We start from the raw sequence: 22,875 nt of genomic DNA, 5'->3' as shown, positions 1-22,875 counted from the left end.
AGAAATACAGCTAGATACTATTTATCTCGACGATTATATACTTAGATTAGGACATGACGAAAATATTTATTTAAATTAGTCAAAAAATCGTAGTTATTTAAATTAATTTTAATTCTAACGTATGTCTCTGAAAATGAGTCACCCATAATATATATATTTTTTTTTAATACTTGAAGAAATCAACGTTTATTATACACATATTTACTATATTATTTTTGTTTATTCAAAATATAAATAATGGAAAATAAATCATGAATAATAAGCATAAAAATTTACAATATTTTACTCAGTCTCGTAAATATTATAATTATTTTTATAAGCATCTTGTTTAAATTTTAAATATAACCAACATATTATCATCATTGGTAAATCAACAAAAATATTATTTATTTTATACTTGGCTATTAACTTAAGTTATACAAATATTAAAAATAAAACATTATTAAACTAACTTTTATATGATAAACAAACAAGCAGTTAGTAGCGGATCCTGAAATCACCCAAGGGGGGGGGGGATATTCATAAATGAAATATCGGCTTTCAGTGAGTTCCAGCCCAATATTATAATTTACCTATAATATAAAAATTAAAAAATACAACCCAAGGAGGGGACGATCACCCCATCGCCCCCCCCCTGGTATCCGTCACTACAAACAAGTAAACCAAATAAATATGTTAGTATTAATTGTAAAACATAATAATATAATGTATATACTATATAGGTGCGATCATTGATTGAAATATTTAAAAAAAGAATTCCAGAAATATTAACATTGGGAAATCTAGGTCTTAAACGCCGTCATTGGCAAGAAATTTCAAATATAGTCGGTTTTGTTATGTTTCCCGATCAAAATCTAACACTAACGAAAGTTTTAAATCTCAATCTCGGTAAATTTGTACCTCAATTTGAAATAATTAGTGATGGAGCTTCTAAAGAAAATAATTTGGAAAAGAGGCTAAATACTATGGTAGATGAATGGAAAGATTTAAACTTTACTATATTAGACTACAAGTATAGTAAACACATTTTAAAAGTTTCCTTATACAACGAAAATAATTTAATTTTATCTTCTAGAGATTCGGGAACATATATTTTATCGGGCATTGATGAAGTTCAATTATTGCTCGATGATCACATATTAAAAACAACTACAATGAAATCTTCTCCATTTGTTAAGCCTTTTGAGAAAAAAATATTGTATTTTATTTTAATTTACATAATTGAGCAATGAAATATAATATATTTTTATTTTAGAGAATGGGAAGCTAAAATAGTTTCTTTGAATGAAATAATAGAATTATTGGTCAAAGTTCAAATTACTTGGATGTACTTGGAATCAATTTTTTCATCTCCAGATATACAGAAACAAATGCCAGATGAATCACAAAAATTTAATGCAGTTGACAAGGTAAAAAATACTTAAATATAAGATGAATATTGAATATGTATTATATTATATGTAGTAGATTCTCTGATATTCACATCAACATAAATGTTCAGAGGCGTCATTTGTATGATGCAAAATTGTGCTTTTGCATCTCACAAAATATTTTCATATTTTACTAATTTGTCATTAAAACTAATAGAAAAAATAATAACATGTTGATGGCTTAAAATATTTTTGATGATACAAGAGTTCGTTTCTTTTTAAATTAAAATTTTTCTTAGCGAGATATATATTTATTGAACCTTTTTTAGTACTTTAATATTAACTATTTTCAATTTTTATCTGAATTTCTTTTAGTTTAATTATTTTCAATTGAAGAAATCGCCAATTATCTTTTTTAAATACTCTTTTTCATTTGTATTAAAGATAAAATAATCAATTATTAAAACTTTGTAATGTTTAATAAGACGTTTTAATTCTGAATATACTTATTATGTAAGATAGGCTGCTCTGAAATGATGCTCCTTTTTACATTATAATATATTGAAATTTAAATAGCTATAATTTGAAACCTTCACATTTATTTTTCAGATTTGGAGAGATCTAATGAAAGATATTAATAAAACAATGAATATTTTACAAACAGTTAATATAGATAACATTTTACAAAATTTAAAAAAAAGCTATATGCTCTTAGATTTGGTACAAAAAGGTTTAAATAATTATCTGGAAACAAAACGACTGTATTTTCCAAGATTATTTTTTTTATCAAATGACGAACTTCTTGAAATTATATCAGAAACCAAAGACCCGAAGAGAGTGCAACCACATTTAAAAAAATGTTTCGAAGGAATAGCCACACTTATTTTTACTGAAAAACTGGAAGTTATTTCTATGGTATCAAGTGAAGCAGAAATCGTAAATTTGTCAATAACAATTAATACAATCAAAGCTAGAGGTCAAGTTGAGAGATGGCTGTTAGATTTAGAACTATCAATGAAGACTACCGTACGTGATGTAATCGGAAAGGCTTTGTTAGCTTATCAAAATACTGTTAGACATGAATGGGTAATGCAATGGCCCGGACAAGCAGTCTTAGCTATTTCGTGTACATATTGGACTGCTGAGATGACTCAAGCAATTAAACAACATCCTGAAGGTCTTTCAGTATATTTGAATAAATGTAATAAGCAGATTGATAAAATTGTTACATTAGTTCGTGGTGTATTATCAGTTCAAACGCGATTAACATTAGGTTAGTTTTATTGAACTACAACATATTATTTATTTAACTTAAACAAATTACACACACTATAACAGGAGCATTGATTGTAATCGACGTCCATGCTAGAGATGTTGTTGATGACTTGTCAAACAAAAATATTCGTAAAACAAATGATTTTGGATGGATTAGCCAATTGCGATATTATTGGATTGTAAATAAAAACGTATGCCAACAAAAACAAATTGGTCTAAAAATATTTTATTTTCAGGAAGAGAATTTATTTACCTCTATGATAAATGCATCATTAAATTATGGTTATGAATACTTAGGTAATTCAGCAAGATTAGTTATTACTCCACTCACTGATCGTTGTTATCGAACACTGTTTTGCGCTCTTCAATTAAATTTGGGTGGTGCGCCTGAAGGGCCAGCTGGAACCGGAAAAACAGAAACTACCAAAGACTTGGCAAAAGCAATAGCTAAACAATGTGTCGTTTTCAATTGTTCAGATAGTATGGACTATATTGGTCTTGGGAAATTTTTTAAAGTTAATTTTTAACACTAACTTTTTATACCAATCTAATAAGCATTTATTGTGTATAGGGTTTACTTTCATGTGGCGCATGGGCATGTTTTGACGAATTCAATCGCATAGATTTAGAGGTTTTATCAGTTGTTGCACAACAAATATTAACTATTCAACGAGGTATACAGGCTGGTATGGTAAAGATATTTTTTGAGGGGTCAAATTTAACATTGGATAACACATGTGCTATATTTATAACCATGAACCCAGGTTACGCTGGACGTTCAGAGCTTCCAGATAATTTGAAAGTAATTGAAAATAAAAAACATGGAAAATTATTAACACTTTTTTAAATTTTTTTTATTAAATCTAGTCTTAACTTCAAATAATATTTCTTTTTAATACATACGTAACTGTTATTTTTAAAATATGTTTTATTGATTTATTAAAACGGTTATTATAAATTTAAATATTATTTGATTTGTTTTTTCAGGCTTTATTTCGTTCAGTAGCAATGATGGTACCTGATTATGCTTTGATATCTGAAATAGTTTTGTATTCCCAAGGATTTAGCTTAGCTCGGGCATTGTCTGTAAAAATTGTAGCAACGTATAAATTATGTTCCGAACAACTTTCATCTCAAAACCATTATGATTATGGTTAAAATACATTCAATGTTTATAAAACTAAAATTCATAATTCCATAAAATATATTATCTTACATAGGAATGAGAGCGGTTAAAACTGTGTTGACAGCAGCCGGAAATTTAAAACTAAAATACCCTGAAGAAGATGAAAATATACTCATGTTGCGTTCTATCAATGATGTTAATCTACCAAAATTTCTTAAACATGATATTCCTCTGTTTAAAGTAAGATACTTTTTCTATGTACGATATAATTGTTGACTTAATTAATGATAATAACATTAGTGATCGCTCATACTAGGGGTTAACTTCAGATTTGTTCCCTGGAATTGAATTGCCAACACCAGATTATCAAATTCTAAACTCTGCAATAGAAGAACACTGTAAAATAATGAACCTACAAAGTACTCCGTTCTTTGTGGAAAAAATTCAACAAATATATGAAATGATGATCGTTAGACATGGATTTATGATTGTGGGTTTGCCATTTAGTGGTAAAACATCAGCCTATAAAGTACTCAGTGGTGCATTGAAAATTATTGAAACTAAAGTAAGCATAGTAATTTTAATACTTTTAAATTTTAAGTTATTTTTTTAATGCAGCATTTGTATGTACTAAAAGCACTTTCTAATTTGTGTACACGGTTTCGTTTCATTTCTAATAACGCATCGAACGAATAATATCTCAAATATCAAAAGCATATTGATCCAAGAGCAAAAACACGTTCTCAATATTCGACATCTAGAGTCTTAGCTCTCATATTTCGTTGTTCAAATATTTTCCATTACTTATAAGTCATAAATTATAACCATTGGATTGAATTAGTAAACATGTACATAGTTGACATAAACCTTCTCAAATTCTCAGATATTTAAAAATCAATTAATAGGATTTTTAACAGTAGATAAAAATTTCAGTGCACTACTATTCTGTTCATCTAATCTTTATTACTTATAAACAATTATATTTTTATTCATTTGAAACTGAATATACCAATATGTTCAAAAAAAAAAATTACTTCATAAGAAATTAAAGAATAGGTACACATCAGTGAATAAAAACCCACTGTGACAAACTGTAATCAAATATTTGAAAATAGTACAATTATATACAGAAATTAAATGATTCCATAATAATAACATGACATAAATCAACTTAGTCATATCTTATACTATATATTACAAATAGACTAATATTTTCATATCATAGATCAAATCGATAAATACATACGCATTTTAGTGAATATTATCTGTATCTTTGAGATATTTTATTTTGATATTTATTCGTCCTAAATTTACAGTATGTCAATGTTGAAAATGGTTTTGATATAAAAAAATTAAATTAATAAAAATAATTTTGAATGTCATTCTTTAATAGTTTATTTATGATAAATTACTGTTATTTATATAAGTATTAATATTTCATGATGATTAAATAAAATATAAAAATGTTTTTGAACCGCTAGGTTCAATGAAATAAAAATACGGCTTAATAAAAAAATACAATTTTATATTTTTTTTAACTCATATCTTATTATATTATGTGAACCACTTTCATCAAATAAAAATTTATTTTACAATTATGTATCGTAAAACATTATTTATTTCATTAAAAGAAATTAATGAATGAACACAAAGTTGAAATTATGGTAATAAATCCAAAATCTATAACATTGGGTCAACTTTATGGTCAGTTTGATCTAACATCACACGAATGGTCAGACGGAATTTTAGCTGTTGGATTCAGAAAATTTGCCTCTTCAACTAATCTCGATAGAAAATGGTTGATTTTTGATGGTCCAGTTGACGCCATTTGGATTGAAAGTATGAATACAGTATTGGACGATAACAAAAAACTATGTTTAATATCTGGAGAAATTATACAACTTGCTAACACGACTAATTTAATATTTGAACCTATGGACTTGGATGTTGCATCACCAGCTACGGTAACCGAATGATGTTAACTTGAATTATCTAAGATTTTAATACGTTTTAAATATAATATTTACATATTATATTCTATCATTCATTTCAGGTTTCAAGGTGTGGCATGATTTACATGGAACCAGTTTCCTTGGGCTGGGAATGTTTAGTGACTTCGTGGATAAACCAATTGTCTCCTTACTTGCCATCAAAACACAAAGAGACATTACATAAACATATCTTACGGTTCACTCGATCAATATTGTTCATGTTAAGACGTTGTAATCTTAACGTATCTAACATATTATATAATAGAATATAAAATAATAAAAATATGTTTATTATTTCAATTTACTTTGTAGGAAGTGTTTCCTACTAGTGATTTAAATTTGGTAAGATCACTAACAAATATTTGTGATACATATATGGAACCATACTATGACGAAGAACACATAAAAACAATCTCGCAAGTTGATATGAAATCTCAAATAGAAGTATATTATAATTGAATATTAAATTTTATTTTCAAACTAATATAATCAATATTATTATATCTAACTTAATTGCTTTACAGTGTATGTGTTTCTTTTCTTGTATATGGTCAATGGGAGCTGCGTTAGATACAAAAAGCCGAACAAAATTTAATCTCTTGTTTCGAGCATTGTTAGAAAACAGATTTCCTAAAAAAGTCGCTTATGCATTAAATATACCACTCGAACTTTGTCCATCACCAGATAAACCATATACGAATTTAATTCCCAAAGATGGTTTGGTTTTCGACTATAGATATGTTCTAAACAAAAAAGGCAAAGGTGAGTGGAAACTATGGACAGATTATATAGAAGATGAACCACCGATACCGCAAGACATTCCTTTCAATGAAATTATAGTTCCAACAGTAGATACAATAAGAAATCATGCACTAATGTCAATGTTATTAGAAAATAATAAGCCCATGTTGATGGTAGGTAAAACTGGAACAGGAAAATCAGCTTACACTATGGTATGATGCAGTTTTTAAGTTCTCGTGTCCTAGCAATCATCATATTTAAAATTGAATGTATAATTTTCTTGTTACAGAATTACATCTTTACAAAAATTGACAAAGAATTCAACAGCTCGTCGTGCATTAATTTTTCCGCTCAAACTTCGTCAAATATTACACAAGACATAATTATGAGCAAACTGGTTAAGAGAAGACGTGGTGTGTTTGGACCTCCAATCGGTACTAAGTGTATAATATTTATCGACGATTTAAGTATGCCACTAAAGGAGTACTATGGCGCTCAGCCACCTATCGAGTTATTGCGACAATGTATGGACAAATTTCCATGGTATGATCGTAAAGAATTAGAGCCTATACACCTTCAAGACGTTCTAATATTATGTGCTATGGGTCCTCCGTCATCAGGAAATACAGTGACTCCTAGGTTTAGTCGTCATTTTAACATAATTGTAACAAACTCTTTCGACGATGTTACAATGGTTTCAATATTTAGCAAAATTTTACTTTGGCATTTAGAAAACAAGTTTAGTAATTTAAAAAAAAAAATGTAAACGTTTTTATAACTAATTTGGAATTTTTCTATAGAGGTTTTGCCAAAAAATTTTATTCATCTGTTGACCAATTAATTAATTCAACATTGGAGGTGCATAAAAAAAGCATCGGTTACTTAATGCCAACTCCAGCTAAATCGCATTACTTATTTAATTTGAGAGATTTTTCTAAAGTCATACAAGTAAATATAATCTATGACATCATCATAAATTCGTTATAAAAATAATAAAAATATTATACTTATATAACTTATGTAACATTTATTAAATAACTAATGTAAGTAAAATGTATATCTTAATTTATATTTCTATAAATGCGTATTATTAGAGTATAATTATTAATACAAGGAATATTTTAAACAATAGTAAAATTATTTTTTTTTTAATAAATTTATTTTTCATTAGGGAATTATGTTTTCTGTTCCTGAAACTATTAGCGATGTAATTTCCATGAAACGGCTTTGGGTACATGAAATACTTAGAGTATACTATGACCGTTTAGTAGATGAGTCTGACCGCGCATGGTTTTTTGACAATTTACGTGATGTCTGTAAAGAATTCCTAGACGAAGACCTAAATCAAATGTTTATTCATCTTATCATGACGGATAAAAAAATAGTAAAATATTAATAAAATAATTTTACAAATTTCATTTTTTTTTTTTTTTTTTACTAATAATTAGGTGACTCAAAATGAATTACGTCAGTTAATTTATTGTGACTTCTCTGATCCACATTCCCAAGATAGAAACTATAAAGAAATCCGTGATTTAGACAGTCTTCGATTGACAGTTGAGGAATTCCTGAATGAATTCAATCAAATGAGCAAAAAACCTATGCATTTAGTGCTTTTTAGATTCGCTCTCGAACATCTATCCCGGATTTGTCGTATAATGAATCAACCAAGAGGACACGCTTTACTTATTGGCTTAGGTGGATCTGGACGCCAGTCGTTAACAAGACTAGCTGCACATATTTCACAATATGAATTATTTCAGGTATTAAAAAAAAAGCTTCTTCTTCATTAAAATATCATATTTTTGTACTTAGATAAAAATGACCCGCTTATATGGAGTAAATGAATGGCATGAGGATTTGAAAAGCATATTTAAGCAAGCTACTATTGCGTTCAATCAAAATGTTGTATTTTTATTTGCGGACTCAGAAGTAAACAAATTATAATAAAACATAACACGTTTAAGTAAATATGTAAAAAAATGATGTGGTGTAGATAAAAGACGAAGGAATGGTTGAAGACATAAACAATTTACTAAACTCTGGAGAAATACCAAATCTATTTGTAATGGATGAAAAAATAGAAATCTGTGATAAAATGCGTGAATTAGATAAACAACGTGACAAAACATTACAAGTAATTAACAATTTTAATTAAATAATGAATTGATAATGAAAATTTTACACTTAATTAGACTGATGGTAGTATAACCGGTTTATTCAATTTATTTATTCAAACTGTAAGAGACCAACTACACGTATCGTTGGCATTTAGCCCAATTGGTAATGGCCTCCGAACAAGAATAAGACAATTCCCATCACTTGTACAGTGTTGTACTATTGACTGGTTTCAGGTGAATAACAAAGATAATCGTATTAAGTTAACCTAATTAAAACTATGTTATTTATCATTAAAAATGATTTATTCGTTTAAGAATAAAAATTAGTATCTCACTAAATATTATCTATTTCATTGTAGACTTGGCCATCGGATGCTTTAATAGCTGTTGCAAAAACATTTTTAAGTGACGTTGAATTAACAGATCATGAACGTAATGTTAGTATTAAAATGTGTCAAAAATTCCATTTAACAACTATAGATTTATCTATAGAGTTTAATGCTAAATTACAACGTAAAACCTATGTAACGCCGACTTCTTACTTAGAAATGATAAACACTTTTAAAGATGTTTTAAGTAAAAAACGACTGTAAGTTAATAATTTTAAAAAAGTATTATAACAAAATATAACGTATTATTTCATAACAGAGAAATAATAACTGCAAAACGTCGGTACGAAGTTGGATTAGAAAGGTTGCAAAACGCAGCTGATGATATAGGAATTTTGCAAAAAGAACTGAAGTATTTAGAACCTGAAATTATAGCTGCTTCTAAAAAAGTTAAAATAATTATGCAGAAAATAGAAAAAGAAAATATAGAAATATCAATAGTGAAACAAAACATTGAAGTAGATGAAAAAAGTGCACAAATAACTGCAGCCGAAGCACAAGAAATAAAGGACGAATGTGAAGCTCATATGGAAGCTGCAAAACCTGTATTGAATGCTGCTCTAGCTGCATTAAACACGCTGACTCCTGGCGATATTACATTCGTAAAATCCATGAAAAATCCTCCTAACGCGGTTAAGTTAGTCATGGAAAGTATTTGTACTATAAAAGAAATAAAACCTGACAAAATTCCTGACCCATCTACTGGAAAAATGGTGGAAGATTATTGGGGACCATCTAAAAAATTACTTAACGACATGAAATTTTTAGAACATCTCATTAATTTTGATAAGGATAATATACCAAGTGCAGTAATGAAAATAATTAATGAAAAGTATGTGGCAAATCCAGATTTTGATCCAAAAAAAATTAAAAAAGCTTCAACTGCTGCAGAAGGCTTATGTAAATGGATTAAAGCAATGTCTAGTTATGATAAAGTGGCAAAAGAGATAAGACCAAAAAGAATTGCTCTAGCTGAATCAGAAGCAATGTATAACAATGCAATGGATGAACTTAAAGAAAAACGTTCACAACTTAATGAGGTTGAAATGAAACTAAAACTTGTGCAAGATAGCCTCGAAGAAAATCAACGAAAAATGACAAAGTTACAAGATAATGCTGACGAAGTACAAACAAAAATGATACGAGCTGAAGATTTAATAGGTGGATTAGGAGGAGAAAAACAACGATGGGGGCAAATGGCTATAAATCTTGGAGAAAGATACTTAAACCTTACTGGTATGTTAAATAATTTTAAAATCCATAATTAATATAAAAATAAATACAAATATTTCGTTACAGGTGACTTGTTAATAAGTTCCGGTATTATTGCATACTTGGGTCCATTCACAATGGAGTATAGAAGCCAGCAAATCAAAGATTGGGTAGAAGAAATCAGCGAAAATGAAATTATATGTTCTAAAGATTTTCAATTAAGTGCAATACTTGGACAACCAGTCATAATCAGAGCTTGGAATGTGGCTGGATTGCCAACGGATTTATTTTCTATAGATAATGGCATTATCGTCATGTAAAATCACTACATAATTTGATTTAAAAAACTGAAACTAAAATTTTTAGTGCTATAAATTCTTATTATTTTCCTTCAGGAATGCTAGACGGTCGGCTTTAATGATTGATCCACAGGGACAAGCCAATAAATGGATTAAGACAATGGAAATGGAAAATTCTTTACACACTATACGTTTCAGTTCACCAAACTACATATCTATCTTGGAGCATGCCATTACCAGTGGTCAACCAGTATATTTATTTTTCTCCTTTCATTATTTTTTTTTAGTTATAACAGGTCGATCACTCCAGTCCATCGGTTTTTCTCTACCTATCTTTTTTCAATATTTATATTCGTGATCACTCTTGTTGTTTCTAAGTTACCTCTTCTAATAACAAAACTGCATAATCTTAACCTGATCAGCCTCGTCTTGTCTACTATTGCAGTTAATCTCAAATATTTTTTAATATATAATTATCTTCTTTTTATCTCAACGACATCCTTCTATCTCACGAAATTCCTAATCTTTCTCTTCGGTTAATCCATACTCTAATAATTTTTAACATTATTTAGTATAACCAATTTTAAGTACATTACTCTATTAATTTTACACAATAAATTATCACCCAATAACATTAAATTCTTTGACATTAAAGTTTCTCAATTACGTATTTCTAAATAATACATAATTGTCTATAATATATATATTATTTTTAAAATTTTCAAGTTATCTCACATTAACACAATATTAACTGCAAACATAATTCATCTTAAATGTCTTTTGTAATTTCATTCATTACTATAAAACTGTTTAAGAATTAAGTCTATACACTTTTATAATATATACTCACTTATTCCGTTACCTTTAAATAGACTCTCGGTACTTTTGTTATTTTTAATGATCGCAACACCACACTTGGCATTCTAACATACAACTATACAACTAAATTGATAGACATACAAAAATTTCAGATTCATCACTCTCCTTTTTTTGTGTTCCTAACAATACACCCAGTTACATAATGTTTTTCTCTCTACCTATAGAATGTATTTACAATAATTGTTGTATAATTATATAAAAAACCAGTACTATTACCCTATCTCATTGCTCATTTTAAAACTTTACCCTTAATGTACCTATCAGTACTACATAATCCTATACAGTTCTATCGCTTCCTTAATGTCCATTCATATCACTGCCTATTACAATATCCCAATATCTAATTTGTATCTTGCTGATTTCCTCTTAACTCTCTATGCATCCTATTAATTGAAGAACATAATCATCAGTTACTTCAATTAACATCTTATTCAAGTATAAATAATATATAAAAAAAAATATTTTGATGTCTAATATATTTCAGGTTTTATTAGAAAACATTTATGAAGAATTAGATCCTATATTAGATCCTGTATTATTAACACAAATATTTTTAACTGGTGGAACTTACTGCTTAACATTAGGCGATTCCGTCATTGAATATAATCATAATTTTAGGTATAAAACATATTGACTTTCGTGATTTTATGTTCATGTGTATTATGTAAAATTGTTTTTTTGATCATTGTATATCTTTTAAGGTTTTATATAACAACTAAACTTAAAAATCCACATTACTTACCAGAAGTAGCTGTAAAAGTGGTATTATTGAATTTTATGATAACACCAATTGGTCTAGAAGATCAATTGCTAGGTGAAGTAGTGGCTAAAGATAGACCTGATTTAGAAACTGTAAAGAATGAATTGATCATACAAGGGGCTAAAAATGCCAAGTAAATAACTATATTCGTATACATTTATAAGTTTTTAATCGATCAGTAAACAAATTGTTCACAGGAATGTATAATACATAATATTTCTCACCAAATATAATTATGGCAAATTTCTAAATTACCTAGTCAGAAATAATTATTATATTCATATTACTACGTCCTTTCATTTTTTTTTTTTTTTAATTTCATCAAAAATAAAAGAAGATTAATTATGATGTAAGAACAATGTATGATCATTGTTCAACATCTAATTTAAAGATTTTATACATGAAGCTTTTTGAATTATTTCATTGTCTCGTAATCCAAAAATAAATTAAATCGCCCATTAATAAACCAACACTATTATTTCCTTAATTAGTTTTAAGCGCCTTATTTACGTTATTTAATATATGTAAAGAAATAAAATATTTTCTAGATCTTTAAAAGATATTGAAGATAAGATATTACAAGTTCTGAGCTCTACCGAAGGAAATATTTTGGAAGACGAAGGTGCTGTAAATATATTAAGTTCTTCAAAAGTCTTGGCTAACGAAATTAAAGAAAAACAAGCAGAATCTGAAATCACCGAACAAATAATAGATAAAACAAGGCAACAATACCGCATCGTTGCCACACATTCAACAAAATTATTTTTTACCATAGATACATTAGCTAATATTGATCCAATGTATCAATATTCTCTTGCATGGTTTATACATTTATTCGGTGTAGCTATCAAAAACAGCCCTAAGCGTATAGACATTGAAGATCGAACAATTGAATTGATTAAATACTTTACATATTCATTATACGTTAACATATGCAGAAGTTTATTTGAAAAAGTAATTTTTACGAATAATTTAATATTTTAATTCTAAACAATTATATAAAATCAAATTAAGTATTTTAAAATCATTTTCAAACTAATATTAATTACTTAATTTAACAAATTAATTTACATATTGTTATTTAATGAGGAATTATTATCTAAAATTGATAAAATACTTTAAAAATGTAATGCATTAAATGTTGTTAAAATTATAATTTTTTAAATAATATACATTTAGATATTATAATTTATGACTAAAAAAAAATAATAAGTATAAATGATACTTGTCTATTAAGTCATATAATATTTAATATTTATTGATTAATTGAATTTTAATATTTGTATTACTAGGACAAATTATTACTATCGTTGATTATGGCAATTAATTTATCTGAAGAATTTGACACAGAAGAATGGATATTCTTCCTCACAGGTGGAATTAGTTTAGATAATCCGTTTAAAAATCATATTAGTTGGCTACAAAATAAAAGTTGGGATGAATTATGTAGACTTGAAAATCTTCCCAATTTCAAGGTTATATTTTATAAATTCTAATTTTTACATTTAATACCATAATTTATGTTATGAATAAGGCTCTCTAAAAAAAAAATCTAACTTTATATTTAAAGAATATAAAAGAGGATTTCGAAACCAACACGGATAAATGGAAAGATATTTATGACTCATTGGAACCGCATTTAGCAACTTTTCCTGATCCGTGGGATAAACATCTGAACTATTTTCAAAAATGTCTCATAATACGTTTACTTCGATACGATAAAATTATACCAGCTATTCAATATTTTGTTGCTAGTAAGATTATTATTACTACGAATAATGGATACCTACTAGTTACTACATTTGTTTTTTAATTATTTGGTATAATATTCATATTTTATAACCAACAGACGAATCAGTTTTGGATCATAAATTCACAGTTCCTCTGCCATTTGATTTACAAACAATTTTTAATGATTCTAATTGTTTGACTCCGTTAGTTTTTGTTTTGACACCTGGTGCAGATCCAACAGCAATGTTGTTAAAATTTTCAGAGAAACTGGTATTTTTCTATAAATAATATAGTTTGTATTTTATATTAAACTTGATACATTTTACTATAATTTTCCTTGTTTTTATTTAGGGATTTGCTAGCCGTTTATCAGCTTTATCATTAGGTCAAGGACAAGGACCAATAGCCTCAAGACTTATCACTGAAGCTACAAGAATGGGTAACTGGGTATTGTTACAAAATTGCCATTTAGCTAAAAGTTGGATGTCACAACTTGAAATGGTAAACTTTACAGCCTGGTTAATCATTTTATACAGCTGCATTCTAATTAATTATTAATTATTTTCATTCATCTAAATTATTAAAACCACCACTCATTATCAGGTAACCACGTAGATACAATTCAATTTACAAAAATAATTATTTATTACTACTTACTAGTTCAATTCACAGTTCATTATGAAGATCGTCTTAAATATAAAATGATTTATTTTGAGAAAAATTAGGCTTAAGGGTGTCTCTAATATATTTATTTACGATTCGTGTTGTTTTTTTTTTTTTTAAACATTTATTTATTTTTATCATTAAAACTAATTTTAAATTTACCAAAGAAAAGGTAAATAGAACTTTATTACAAGCTATATTAATACTTCAAGGCTCAATAAAATCAATAAGATTCCCCATATTTTCAAAAAACTACTTTAGTTTAAAATTAGACTCAATGTGTGTTTATAATAGTCATAGCAATATGTATAGATATAATTTGAACATATAATATCTACATTCTACATATTAAATCCTACTACCTAAATATTATGGGATTTAATATAAATGTTTATTACATATAATATGTATGTTTTTACCTAACGAAGAATATAGTAAGTTCTTATATAAAAAAATATCCAATACAAATTTAACCAAATTTCTAGGAATTAGATATAAATTCTATGCTATTTCAGTAAATCGACTACCATTTTCAGCGTTTCACAAGCTTATATCATGTTTATTGAAATATTGAATACATAGTTAGGTCTTAGGTAGTAGGATGGAGTAGTAAGATTAGAATTAACATAGAGGACCTATCCGTAGTTTAGAATACCCTAAAATCAGTTAAATTCATTTAAAATCAAAAGCCTAAAAATGCTTCAATAAAATAAACATAGAAAACCTATACTCTTAACTTTTGTATTAATAATAATAATAATAATAATTAATAACTTTTCAAATAAAATGGCAGTTTATTGAAATAAAAAATAAAATATATTTGATTGAAAAATTTTAACATATTTTATTTTATTAGATATGTGAAAGCTTTACTGGTGAGCACACTCATCCCGAATTTAGACTTTGGTTGACTTCATATCCCGTAGAGTACTTTCCTGTATCGGTTTTGCAAAATAGTATAAAAATTACAAATGAACCACCAAAAGGACTTCGAGCCAACCTTTACAGGTATTTATAAATTTATTAAACTGATTTGAGAAATGTCATGATTAACAAATTACCTATCATTTAAAAAATAGATCATTTACAAGTGATCCGATTGTAAACGAAGAATTCTTTGAAGGCTGTAAACAAAGTAGTCATTTCAAGAAGATGCTTTTTGGACTATGCTTCTTCCATGCTCTAATACAAGAACGACGTCATTTTGGTCCAATTGGATGGAATCGACCATACGAATTTAACGAAACCGATCTCAGAATTAGCGTCGTTCAGTTACAAAACTTCCTTAACGAATATTCAAAAATTCAATTCGAAGCTTTGCGTTATTTAACTGGTGAATGTAACTATGGTGGTCGTGTAACTGACGACTGGGACCGTAGGTGTCTAAATACGTTTCTAAATAAGTTCTATACCCAAGAAATCGTCAAATACAAAAACTATAGATTTGATAAATCTGGTAAATTTAACATAAATAATGGATATATTTCACGTTTTTAGTTTAACTCATTATTATACGTCATCAGGAACTTACTATTGTCCAAATTTGAAGAAATACGACCAATTTGTTGATTACATTCAAGAACTACCTTCAATCACTCGGCCTAGTATATTTGGTATGAACGAGAACGCAGATCTCATTAAAGAACAACAAGAAAGTGACATTCTACTTACTTCTGTGCTCAGTACTCAGGTCTGTACACTGTACAACAATTTTTCCTATGACTTCTTACGTTCTTATTGGACTATAATTTGTTCGGTTCGGTTAGTTAATTTTCCGTTGATAGTGATGGATTTTGATCCTTGTACAGCCACACTTGTACCCACTGGTTTCGCACTACGTGCACGTATTTATAGTCCCATATGCATAATTTCTCGAGTCGGGGGCAAGAGTTTGAGTCAACCCATCGTCGCAGCCCGGCGGTGGGGCTAAAAAAAAGTCCGACGTCCAATGAAGACGCTTGACGTCGATCGTTGGCGCCGGCAGCGGTAGTTGATGACGTCAACGACGTTATTACGTTCGAAGAATCCCAACCGATCGTCGTCGCAGATGACGGTTGTTGTGCTTCACGGTTTATCCCTTTTGATTCTGCTGGTGCTTCCTTGATTAGTTAAAATTTATAAGTTATGACCACCTAATTGAAATAAATAGTAAATTGAATGTATAACGTCACCAAGAATAGATCGATTGTGCAAGTTTGTACATATTATACCTTATTACAACCAGTAATACATAATACCTACTGGCCCGCACAGTCAGTAGGAAGTTATAAATTCCATTGTAAAGCCTCCCAGCACCAAATGTATTACCTTTAGCGTAATTGCGACGATTGGTATGATAAAATACTGACCCAAAAATGTCCGATAAACTCATTTATTATAAGCAAATAATTGGCAAATGCTCTAAAATAACACATAATAGATGATTATGATGTTATGATAACAAAATATAACATTGCGCATTTTACACAAAAAAAAATATACTTCTTCGAGTGGTGAAAACATCAATAGCGCTCATTATATAATTCATTTTAACATGATCATAACAAAATACTGATAAAAATAGAAAAATATTTTTCAAACAATCGTAATAACGGACAGTTGATAAATAATTAGTACCTATAGCCTTAGGTATTAAATATTTCAAACTGGAAAAAAAATGATTTTATTATATGGGTTATAAATTATTGTCTCATTATAGACACTTAAGTAAATAATACATTACAACACGTATTCAAATTATTTGTCAATAAATACGCTGTATAGTTCTCATTATTTCATTGAATGATTAACAACAATTTCATTCGATAATTTAATGTACTATAATTATAATTTATAACATTTTAATGATAATTTTAAAACATTTACCTAGTTCTTTAAAAAATTCATTTTTATTTTATTTTAGGTTTTCAAATAATTAGATCTATAATTTTATTTTAATAATCTATATTCCTATTGCAAATCAAAATATTGTTATATTGACGTTTAAATATCGCATATTATATTTTAATCATTAAATACACATATACACAATAATATTAGTACAGTAGGTAACTAGGTATACATATTTGTTAAATCGCATAGAATATGGCAAGTTCAAAGGAAGGAAAAGGAGTATCGTCAGAAGAACTTATCATTATATTTGCTGTAGATGTTCTAAACAAACTTCCGATTCCTTTCGATACCGTGCTTGCATTAGAAAAATACCCTACTGACTACAATCAGTCTATGAATACAGTTTTGGTTCAAGAAATGGGACGATTCAATAACCTTTTGAATGTAATAAGTTCAAGTCTAATTAATGTTCAAAAAGCTATCAAAGGTATGATGTTAATCAAATAAAAATTTTAAATAACACATTTTTAGTACTAAAAATTTTAATTTTATATCGTAATAATGTATTATAATATCTGTTGATCATTAATAATTATGTTATCGTCAAATTATTTAATGTTAATATACTTACGACTTCTTTATTAAACAAAATAAAATAATAATTCACTCTCGTATATCAATATTTCTGTAAACACACAAGAACATTACACGCTTAAAAAATCAGTAGATACCTATTTTTAAAGAAAACAAAATATTTAACTTTGACTTCATAACTAATAATATGTATATAATTGTTTTTTTTTTATTATTAGGCCTAATACTAATATCTAGTGAACTGGAAGAACTGTGTCAAAGTATCATAAACGGAAAAATTCCGACAACTTGGGCAAGAAATTCCTATCCATCTTTAAAACCATTGGGAAGTTATGTGAAAGATTTCTTACAAAGAATGGCATTTTTACAAGTTAGATTATTAGCTTTTATATAGTAGTAATCTATAATTTATTATCTATAAATCAGTTAACAACCAATTTTGTAAAGTAATAAATTTAAAACATAGAATAAAAAATTCCGATCGATCTAAAGGATTATGTCGAATAATTTAATCTACGTTTAAAATGGTATGGTTTAATTAATTTATATTCACATGAAATATGGCTTATATCCATAAAATCTAATTATAATAGGTACATACCTATCAAAAAAATCAGACTTATGAATATATTATATAATAATATCATGCCTAATTATTTAAAATATAAATTATAAATAAGGGGCTCGGAAGTTCTCACGTATTTGCATGTTTTTACTGAGTGTATCAAAAAATTGCAAAAATTTGAATCACAATCTAATGAGTTCAAAAATGAAATTTAATGTGCATATTTTCGCATATTTTGAGGTTTTAAAAAAAAATGTGTATATTTTAAAATAAAATTGCATTTTTCTGTACTTTATTGCATTTTATTTGTATTATTATTAATATTTCATTTAAATGTCGTACTTTGAGAATATTTCAAAATTTACTTGTTGAAAAATATGTCCTTATAAAAACATTATTAATATAAAATAAAAACCTGATTAAAATTAAAGGTGAATGTTTGGTAGGGTTAATAATCGCGATTATTTGTTTGTATTTGAAAACTTGTCAAAATCCTTAGTTATAAATTTTAATTCTTAAAGTAATCACAATCAATTATATCACATAAGAATTGTGCATATTTTCCCCCATCTTTTAAATATTATTTTTACAAAAAACGAAAAAAAACAGTTAAAAATTTAAATTCATATTTTAAGCGCATATTTTGATAGTTTTTAGTGCATGAACTTCCGGGCCCTTATTTATAAATAACAAAATATTATTATTATTATTCAGATTAGTAATAATACTATTATTAATTTTAATATTTAGAAATGGTATGATAATGGTGCTCCAAAATTGTTTTGGTTGTCTGGATTTTATTTCACACAAGCTTTTTTGACCGGAACGCAACAGAATTTTGCCAGAAAATATAAGATACCGATTGATTTACTGACATTTGATTATAAAGTAAGTCATTTAATTAACATTCATTGTATTCTAGATGGTATTTTTAATAATAGAGAAGTTTTCATTATTTTTATGGGTATGTAAAATAAATTTCGAAAAACGTTTATTAACATAAATCTGTAATAAATACACAACACATTAACACAAATATATGACACAATATAACCATAATATAAAATAATGTCATTATATATATATATATTATGTGATTCTAACAAAATTATTCTACAAGACATAAGTATCACCTATAAATCTATAAATAACAAATCTGATTGATAATATTTTATTATATTAAAAAGCATAATTGCCTTGTATTTTAAAAAATAAATATTTTTATAAGAATTTTTTTTTCTTCAAATTTGCTTAGATGATTTAACTAAATGTTTTTAACTGAATCATAATCGATTTCAACGAAATTTAATATTAACCAAATTTACTATATTCACTAGAAATAGATAACTAATCCACCTATAATTAAAAATAAAATAAATTAACGAAAAAATCTGTTGCAGCGAAAAAAATTTAGAAACGTCGTTGTAAAAAACACATTCACAATTATTTAACAATAATACTATTATTTTTTTTTATTTTATTCATTTGAAATTTGACAATTTTATTATTGATATATAGTACGTAAAAAAACTAATTCTCAATTTCCAAGGGTGAAAATCACTTCCACACATCACCATCTCCACCCTGATGTATTATATATAAATCATATTGATAACGAATTAAGATTTATTATCAATCCGTTGTAGATATTGAAGAAATCCACAGCAACGGACGTCGAGCCCATCGACGGCGTTTATGTGTACGGTCTATACTTGGATGGAGCCCGGTGGAGTGACCGGAAAGCTGTGTTGAAGGAATCGAAACCGAAACAGCTGTTCTGCGCTATGCCGTTGATCCACTTGCTGCCGGCCATGAAGTCCGTCGCAAGACCCATCGCAGTATACATGTGTCCTATGTACAAGACGGCCGAACGAAGAGGCACGCTGTCTACCACTGGACATTCCACCAACTTCGTGATCGCCATGTCCGTGCCCATCGACGGATCACCCGACCACTGGATCATGAGGGGTGTCGCTCTTCTCTGTCAATTGTCCCAATGATTTAATTTACACAGCACACTACCACGAATAGCAAAAACCCCTTAAAATAGTTATACTGCAGTATAAAATATACCTATAATGTTTTGTTACCTAACAGTACATAGTAATATATTATAAAGTATCTACTTTCCGCCTCTCCAAGTCGAAAATTTGAAGTGATTGTTAAGTCATCATCGATAATAGTTCGTTTATTTGATTTAACCTAAATATAACAAATATATATGTAAACGTGTGAAGCGTTAAGGTGCACTCGACGCCGCTATGGCTCTGATACTTATACATTTGTTGTTCTGAGAGTTTCTTTATATGCGACGTTCCCGTTCCCCCTGACCTGAAGTCAATTCATTTGAGATATGAATGGTTACTAATAAAAACATTCATCTTGTTTGTGATTGTAGAATATAGAGTCAGAATATCACAATAACTTTCTTAATGAAATTGTAAAAATAACAAAAACACAACAAGAAACGGGAATACTAAACGGAAAACCCAGTTTTCAAAAAAGTCAATTTTATTTTTTCGTTGTGATTTAAATGTATGTAATTATATAAACCTCTCACAAATTATTTCTATACCTACATGATATCATTTTCGAAATATTTTATACACACTAAATAAGAAATTTGAGTGAATTAATACGTATTGGTACAAAATTGAGCGTTCAAGAAATTAAATAATATGTGGTATTAATGGACCTCCTTAAAATATTTATAATTCAAATACTTATGTAAAAGTTGTTTCTATGGATCTGCAGATGACACAAGGTCTAAAAACTAAACCCATGAGAATCAATGAAGTCCAAAAAAAGTTTGTGGCAAATTCTATAGTCAGGATGGTATGCTGTCACTTATTTTATATTTATGATGTTAGGTATAGTATACTTCTATTCAGATATTCTTAATAAATAAGGGTTTTATTTTAGCAAGTATAGTACTAGTATGTACATTGATCAATGTTTTTCTTAACGCAAATGGGGCTCATACATGTTAAACAGAACGAAACTATGTAACAAATATGTAAGTTCAACTCCATCCAATGCATAGACATAAATATGGCTAAATATCTTATGGGAGAGGGTGATAGATAAGTCAATTAACACATAGGCAGGGGTATACCCCACGTCACCGTCCTAAGTTAATTTTAAATTATGTTAGAAATTCTTTTGTTTTGTTTTTTTTTTTTTAAGAGAGAGAGAGAGAGGATTAAACTTTCTTTCAATATACGTTCATGTGCCGAACGTTTATTTTAGAAATGAAATAAGAATCCATCATTAAAATAGTACTCATTGACTCTAGCAATCATATTATATCTACATAATAAAATAGATTTTACCATTTATCTATTACATCTTTTATATATTATAAAATAATTAACGGCAACCCTAAAATCCTTTTCTTATTCAAATATAATTGGGATGACATAATATAATAATTAATATTTTATTGTAAGTAGAGATATATTTAATTTTAAGAATAATTTTATTTTAATATATTGAGTAAAAAATGATATAGGCCGTGGTAAATGGTAGTATAATATATTATACAACGAAGTGCACGGGGTCAGCTAGTATATTATACATTAGCAATATTGTTAATAAATGATAACATTATAATGATAAAAATATGTGCACTTGGTTAGGTTAGGTTTTAAAATTTTCTTCAGATGTATCCTAATTTGAACAAATGTTATAAAACTACTGTACTATTGGAAATCAAATATTTCCGAGATGTGAATTCAGTATTACAATATTACTATAGGGATAGCTGAGGGATATAGGTTATAGGTAAATGCAACTATGACGAGTGAAAAATGTAATAATGTGTGTAACGTATCACATAATATGTGTCTTTGGAGTTTGGACTACAGGTATAAGTCAAGAATATAATTGTACATGCGTAAATATAATATAGTTTTTGATAAACTTTGTCAGTATAATAAGGTACAACTACTTATTAAACATTACATTATTCAAATTTGTATATAACATTTTATGAATTTTCAACTATAAAATTACTTGCAAATTTTTGCGATTTTGATATATTTTGTAAATATTTGAACTATAAATGCACCAAGGACATTTAATTTACTAACAGAAACCACCCCTGAAGTTTTAAATTGAAGCATTATTTTGACAAGTTATCGAGTACACAAATACAAAAACAAAAAAACACATCATTGTAGGATCAATACATTCATCACTTCGTTCAGAATCTAAAATAACGGACAAGTAGAACATTATAAGAGATATCTACTTTTTCTTATAAGTCTTATAAAATATATGTTTTTTTTTTTTTAATATGTTGTTAAATACAAGTATGTATATCTGTA

At 27.6% G+C, this 22,875-nt stretch overlaps 1 protein-coding gene across 2 annotated transcripts in view; it reads left to right on the top strand.

Moving 5' to 3' along the window:
* Positions 1-21,892, top strand: part of LOC114121359 (dynein axonemal heavy chain 7-like) — a 30,037-nt gene extending 8,145 nt beyond the window's left edge. Inside the window, exons 11-49 of one of the 2 annotated variants that reach the window (XM_050201127.1) lie at positions 723-1,012; positions 1,076-1,198; positions 1,256-1,409; positions 1,980-2,643; positions 2,709-2,824; positions 2,882-3,160; positions 3,217-3,447; positions 3,633-3,798; positions 3,866-4,011; positions 4,088-4,336; positions 5,403-5,735; positions 5,825-6,004; positions 6,075-6,206; positions 6,287-6,715; positions 6,793-7,241; positions 7,304-7,451; positions 7,675-7,887; positions 7,952-8,266; positions 8,319-8,435; positions 8,500-8,640; positions 8,699-8,857; positions 8,983-9,212; positions 9,272-10,248; positions 10,312-10,540; positions 10,620-10,773; positions 11,887-12,020; positions 12,104-12,295; positions 12,711-13,116; positions 13,455-13,637; positions 13,733-13,916; positions 14,012-14,163; positions 14,245-14,394; positions 15,413-15,564; positions 15,636-16,012; positions 16,080-16,246; positions 17,638-17,875; positions 18,201-18,352; positions 19,298-19,435; positions 20,194-21,892. In XM_050201127.1, the coding sequence (XP_050057084.1) occupies positions 723-1,012; positions 1,076-1,198; positions 1,256-1,409; positions 1,980-2,643; positions 2,709-2,824; positions 2,882-3,160; positions 3,217-3,447; positions 3,633-3,798; positions 3,866-4,011; positions 4,088-4,336; positions 5,403-5,735; positions 5,825-6,004; positions 6,075-6,206; positions 6,287-6,715; positions 6,793-7,241; positions 7,304-7,451; positions 7,675-7,887; positions 7,952-8,266; positions 8,319-8,435; positions 8,500-8,640; positions 8,699-8,857; positions 8,983-9,212; positions 9,272-10,248; positions 10,312-10,540; positions 10,620-10,773; positions 11,887-12,020; positions 12,104-12,295; positions 12,711-13,116; positions 13,455-13,637; positions 13,733-13,916; positions 14,012-14,163; positions 14,245-14,394; positions 15,413-15,564; positions 15,636-16,012; positions 16,080-16,246; positions 17,638-17,875; positions 18,201-18,352; positions 19,298-19,435; positions 20,194-20,547 (9,603 nt within the window). In that variant the 3' untranslated portion in view covers positions 20,548-21,892. Of the gene's footprint in view, positions 1-722; positions 1,013-1,075; positions 1,199-1,255; positions 1,410-1,979; positions 2,644-2,708; positions 2,825-2,881; positions 3,161-3,216; positions 3,448-3,632; positions 3,799-3,865; positions 4,012-4,087; positions 4,337-5,402; positions 5,736-5,824; positions 6,005-6,074; positions 6,207-6,286; positions 6,716-6,792; positions 7,242-7,303; positions 7,452-7,674; positions 7,888-7,951; positions 8,267-8,318; positions 8,436-8,499; positions 8,641-8,698; positions 8,858-8,982; positions 9,213-9,271; positions 10,249-10,311; positions 10,541-10,619; positions 10,774-11,886; positions 12,021-12,103; positions 12,296-12,710; positions 13,117-13,454; positions 13,638-13,732; positions 13,917-14,011; positions 14,164-14,244; positions 14,395-15,412; positions 15,565-15,635; positions 16,013-16,079; positions 16,247-17,637; positions 17,876-18,200; positions 18,353-19,297; positions 19,436-20,193 lie in introns of those variants that run through there. The other variant, XM_050201128.1, reaches the window with a different exon arrangement.
* The last annotated feature ends 983 nt before the right edge of the window (positions 21,893-22,875 follow it).

The sequence above is a fragment of the Aphis gossypii genome, chromosome 2 (assembly GCF_020184175.1).
Source record: "Aphis gossypii isolate Hap1 chromosome 2, ASM2018417v2, whole genome shotgun sequence".
Classification (NCBI taxonomy): Eukaryota; Metazoa; Arthropoda; class Insecta; order Hemiptera; family Aphididae; genus Aphis; species Aphis gossypii.
Note: the sequence above shows the minus strand (reverse complement) of the source record. Positions and strands in the feature narration are given on the sequence as shown.